Genomic DNA, 6,118 nt, shown 5'->3' on the forward strand with positions numbered 1-6,118 from the left:
AAATCAGGAACAGTAGAAAAAATGAAAGCCCATTTTTCACGGGAAAACACCATTTCCTGAAAAAAATCCACGATTGGTTTCGATCATGTCACACCGTGCCACGTGTGGTGAAGCGAAACCAGCCAACACACCCGAACACGCGTCTCTCTCTCCGCCACGTGGCACTAGCACCGCCCATCAAAACCCAGGCACCAGAGACCAGACTAGAAACATTCAGAGCAGTGCACGTATATTATCACAATATATATATATATATATATATATATGCCTAAACTCCCGGCGGTGCATTCATATACAATAATATATATATTTGCAATCAAAAGCAAAGCAAGAGCAAAGGAATATCAATAAGAAAATTATCACAAACGAAGAAGAAGAAGAAGAAGAAGGAAGAAAATGTCTGGGGCAGGATCAGTGATGGACCCACACAACAGGATGAGGGGAAGGGACGTGAACAAGGTGACACGTGGCGAGCAGGCACCGCGTCCACCTCACGAGTACGGCACAGTCTCCGCCGCACCGCCTCCCTCCTCCGTCCACACTAACCCCAACCTCCGCAGAAACAACACTCCCGGGGTAACTAATAACTATATATATATATATATATATATATATATATATGAAAGATCATGTTCTGAATGTAGGTGGTTTTTTTTTTTTAATAATTATCTTTCTTTTTTTTTGGTTGGTTCGATGGTTTCCGTCAATTTTCGATACAGAATATGCCTCTTTCTTTGTGTCCTTATTTAAAAAGTAGCTAAACATCCTTCAAAAATCATGCCAAAAAACAAAAAAAGGTCTTGTTTTGATTAAGTGATGATGACATTGTTGAATTTATTTTTAGAATTTGATAGGTTAGCGAGCCCGCTTAATAAATTTCTCTTATCAGTTTTATCCGGACGACAAACTATTATAATAGATCTCTCTCCCTCAAAATATATAATAATTAATAATCGTTATTAAGTTGGTCATATCAAATACGAAAAAATAGGATCTCTCAGTCCCGTCTCATATTTTCGGAAAATGAGACCTCCGAAATCGTAAAAAATAGTACTTAAAAATTTTCTAACTATTTTCTACAATATGCTCGGAGTTTTTTATATTATATTTCGTGATTTCGAGATTCTCATATTTATTTTAATCATGCATTTTGTTAAAAAAAAAATTCAACTAAAAATATAATTTTAAAAATATGATATTAAATAGTGTCAAACGGAGATATCAATTTCATCTTATTCCCCAGAGATTTTGGGACAAAATTTCCGGTGTCATATTTTATCATACGGTTTTTTTCATTTATTATATGCTACGAATAATATAGGGAATGAGGGCGCACGAGATCTCATATAATCGACTTTGGTCCTTAACGTAGATATTTTTTTAAGGTTCGGTTCCGATGATTTCGAACAATTTTTTTTTTCGTACAAAATCGAATTTCTCTCTACTGTCCTTAAATAAGTAGGTTAAGATGCTTATAAAATCGAGATTTGTAAGTAACTAGGCCACTTTAAACATGTGATTTTGGATCTAGCCTATGTTTGATAATTTTTAGGGATATAGCCAAATGACTTATGTGGCAATAATTAAGGTCTGATTTGCTCTTATTTATAAACAAATTCGTCACTTTCTCTCTCTTATTTTTTTTCAAATATTTTTTTTTGCATCAAAACTTCAAAAATTCGTATCTTTCTCATACGAACTCGAAATTGAGTGATTTCAGATCCTACAAATTCGTGGCGTCGAGATCTTAAAAAATAGACCCGTTGTGTTTGATGAAAAATTATGTTTAATGCATCATAGTTTCAAATTATTTTTTTTATAATTTCAAAATTTTCCAGTTATTTTCATATTTAAGGTAGTAACGTGATTTTTCTACATAAATGGTATCAAACATGATTTTTCATCAAACACAATGCATCTATTTTTGAAGATCTCGGCGTCACGAATCCGTAGGATTTGGAATCACTGAATTTCGAGTTCATATGAGAGAGATGGTTTTTTGAAGTTTTTATGTAAAAAAAGTGTAGGAAAAAAAATAGGAGAGAGAAAATTACGAATTTGTTAATAAATAAGTGCAAATTAGACCTTAATTATTGCCACGTAAACCTATTGGCTATTTCCCTAAAAATTGTGAAATATAGGCTAAAAACAAATTTCATAGTTTTATTTTGACTATTTTGCTACACTGGCCCTATAAAATCGTTTAAAAATAATTTCTATGCATAATGATTATATATGGAATGGGATATAAGATGAGAAAGTGCTATTATTATTATACAATCAGGGAGAGGGGACGGATAATGAGAAGGCTCATGACGAGCCACGTCACTGTTATGCCACCTACTTGGAGTACCAAAGGTGACGTCACACCCTTGATTTCTTTTATCATTTCATATTTTCTATTTAATGTGTTCGCAAACATTATATGAAATAAACATATAAAGAAACCATGTGGAATGCTTACTACATGAGTTTGCAAACATATATCAAATAAACTTATAAAGAAAAGTATATGGAATACTACCCTCACTTGAAATGGTAATCTAATTATTACAATTTTGAAAATATAGCTTAAATTATATGACATAGATTGATCTTGTCTTAATTTTGGTTAGTTTCTTAATTTATCGATAATGAGGCTGCAATTTTAATTAATGTAGAATTGTATACTTGAATCATATGTACAATTCCATGAGGGAATACAATTTTAGACCACTCAAGCATCGAGAATGATTTTTTACACAAGTTCCTCCAAAAATATTACTAAGTTAAGTTTATAAATTATTTGGCTTTATTTTTTTTAATTATTCTTAGATAATATAGTATAATACTTATCACAACATTTCTAGATCGAATTATAGCAGGGGTATTATTTTCCATGAATGCAAAATATGAAGTTACAATTTTTGGTACGATGAAAAACTGGAATTATAATTTTGTAGAATAATGGAGAGTGAAAAATAAGAAGTGCATTTTTTAATTTGAATGGTTGAACTTCTAATTAATTGTATATTAGTAATAAATTACAGCTATATTATAGAGGATTGTGAAATTATTTCCTTGAATTTAATTTTTTTGTTATTTTTTAAGAATTTTATTATTTATTTATATGGTTTCGTATTCAGGTGTGTCCGGGATAAAGGAAAGGACGCATGCCACAAACTTGCAAGCCGTTGTAGCGGATTATGCCCCGATGAATGGGTACGTAATAATACGTTCACGAATTATAGTCTTTTTTTTAGTAGAAACTGTGTGTAGCTTTCATCATACATGTGACACAAGCCGTATGTCTCGTTACTGCGAAATAATTAATATAATTTAATCTGGAAGGAAATATATAGAGACGTGTTCAGAAATATTTAAGTTTCAAAAAAATTATTTAAAATTTTTTTAAATATATTTTTATCTTTCTGACAAAAAAAAAAAGGTACGAATGAACCATATTTGTGTCTAGGATCCAATTTTTTTTTTCTTTAAAAAAAATGTGTTTTGTGAGATAGAGGAGATTCTTAAAAGAAAAAAAACACTGAGATTCTTCTATTTTATATATATAATAAAATATACTAGCGCACAAAATATATGAATATAAAACTAAAACAATACAGGTATAAAAATGCTAAGATATATGTAAGAAATTTTCGTATATCACTTCCACTGAACATATAATTTATCGTCGTTTTATTTCGGAGCCCTAAACTAAATTTGTCATCGATCAAATATAAACTTGGGCTTGTGGAAGGAAATGCATTTCCTTTTTTATGAGGTTCGAAATTTCGGGTTTGACTGAAAGGAATTATTTTTTTTAATATTGATTGGAATTTCACTGGGTTTGAAAATAAAATTTCCATTTCAGGTATATGAAAATGAATTTCTTTCCGGTAATAAAAAAAATTCACAATTTAGAGTCGTTGGATTTGCAACTGCCACAAATTCAATAGCTCATAATTTTTTTTAAAACATAAAAAATAAAGCTTAATCATACGTGCGGAAGAAACTATCTCTGCTAGTGGAAGTCAACATCCGCTCATACAGTGGAAGGAAATCATGTCACTCACGTTTCTCCACGGAATGAATTCTTCTGCTCGAATTTCAAGACCAGAAGCAAGGAATTTTCATCCCTCTTCCATACCATTAGCCCAAGTTTAATAGAATATAAATAGGAATCAAGTGTGTATGGGTAACGGTTCACTGTCTTTATTTAATTCAAGGATATGAGATCAACAGGGATTGAAAGTTTAAGCACTAACAATACCTCTCTTTTAAAAGCGACCACGGAGATAAACGCGGCGTTATCTTGTTGTTACTATTATATATTAGAGGAAATGGCGGCATAAGTGCCCAAAGTTTTCGGGTTTTTACACTTATGTACCCAAACTTTTTTTTTCGCGGCATAAGTATCCAATGTCGCTTCTCCGTCACGCTTTTAGTGTTTTGGACGTTAAATGTTGTTTTGGACGTTAAATGTAAACCTCGAGCCACGTGTCTTCATCGCTGGATTTATACATTTTTATCTTTTGTAAAAAAAAAATAGCATTTTACCTCGGATCGTCTCCCTGACCGGCCGCCGCGCATCGCCATGGCCGCGATCAAGCTCGACTTCCCCGTCCCCGTCGGGCCCACCAGAAGGTAACCCCGCCGCCACGCCCTCCCGGCTCTCCGGTACCTCTCCCGGCTCCCCACAAACCTCTGCAGATCCTCCACCACCGCCTCCTCCGCCGCCGCCTCCATCGCCACCGTCTCAAACGTCGCCGCGTGATCGAACGCCACCGAATCCCACCACTCCCTCGCCGCCACCGCCGTTACTCTTCCCCTCCGCCGCCGCCACGTCATCATCCTCGCCCTCGCGTCCATCATGATCGCGACGACGGTTTCTTTATTCCCGGCGGGATTTATCGTGGCCTTGAACGGCCTCCGGTACGTCTCCGACGAGGGCTTCGTATCTGTCGGAAAGAAAGCGGCCCTCGACAACGCATCTGTGGCCGTCCCCGTCTTAGCGACGCTGCGGTACTTCCCGGAGGCGGCGGCGCGGAAGTACTGCTTCGCGGTGCCGGCGAAGGCGGGGCGGCGGTACCTGGTGAGGACGACGTACTTCTACGGCGGGTTCGACGGCGGAGATTCGCCGCCGGTGTTCGATCAGGTGCCGGCGGAGGCGGGCGGCGGTACCTGGTGAGGACGACGTACTTCGGCGGAGGCGGGACGACGTACTTCGGCGGAGGCGGGACGACGTACCTGGAGATTCGCCGTCGTTGTTTTTTTCATTTCAAAATTATTTTATTTAAGCAAATCAGTCACATATATTAACTCAGACATTGTAGGATGAAGACACGTGGTTCGGGGTTTACATTTAACGTCCAAAACAACATTTAACGTCCAAAACACTAAAAGCGTGACGGAGAAGCGACATTGGATACTTATGCCGCGAAAAAAAAAGTTTGGGTACATAAGTGTAAAAACCCGAAAACTTTGGGCACTTATGCCGCCATTTCCTCTATATATTATCATTCAGAAAAGCAGAGAATTTAAGCCGTTTATCATTCAGAAAAGTACAAAATTTAAGCCGTTGACAGATGATTGTTTTTAATGCAGATCGAGAGGTGGGATCAACAACGAGAAAACGGGACTTTTCCACAATTTTAAATTATTGCCATTATATATATGTGCCAAGAGCTCAAAATAAAGTATATCTAGCCTCCTTTTTTAGGTTCTTTGTGGGCAGATATAAAGAGTCCTTATTTGTTTTGTCATAATAATACCTAAGCAGTTAGAGCCTTGTTATGTAATTTTGGGCAATATATATACGTATCGTTAGTTATAATTATTGATGTATATTCTTTTATCCACCATAAATCGTCGATGACCAACGAAGAAACCGTTCTCTACTCATGTTCCGTTTGGCTCCTCAATTTGACATGTGAGGCTTAAAATTGTTGATTAAAGTGTGATTAAGCGTAACTTTTTGATTCATATCTATCATAATTGCATTGGATCGAATAAAATTTAGGTGTACTCAATATATATATGAGGAAATGGTGACAATAATACCCAATGTTTTATCAAACCATGACTTATATACTCAATCTTTTAATTCTTTGGCAAAAATACATAACGTTACTGTTTT

At 35.8% G+C, this 6,118-nt stretch overlaps 1 protein-coding gene across 1 annotated transcript; it reads left to right on the forward strand.

Annotated features, from left to right (window-relative positions):
• Nucleotides 1–262: 262 nt before the first annotated feature.
• On the forward strand, nt 263–5,818 carry LOC149404971 (putative cytochrome c oxidase subunit 6b-like). Its single transcript, XM_089606779.1, has 4 exons — nt 263–576; nt 2,285–2,358; nt 3,126–3,201; nt 5,587–5,818. Exons 1-4 carry the CDS (start codon nt 397–399, stop codon nt 5,635–5,637), a joined length of 381 nt encoding a protein of 126 aa, XP_089462905.1. The 5' UTR covers nt 263–396; the 3' UTR covers nt 5,638–5,818.
• The last annotated feature ends 300 nt before the right edge of the window (nt 5,819–6,118 follow it).

The sequence above is a fragment of the Urtica dioica genome, chromosome 2 (genome assembly GCF_054948205.1).
Source record: "Urtica dioica subsp. dioica isolate 48M chromosome 2, U.dioica_male_clone48M_v1_H2, whole genome shotgun sequence".
Classification (NCBI taxonomy): domain Eukaryota; kingdom Viridiplantae; phylum Streptophyta; class Magnoliopsida; order Rosales; family Urticaceae; genus Urtica; species Urtica dioica.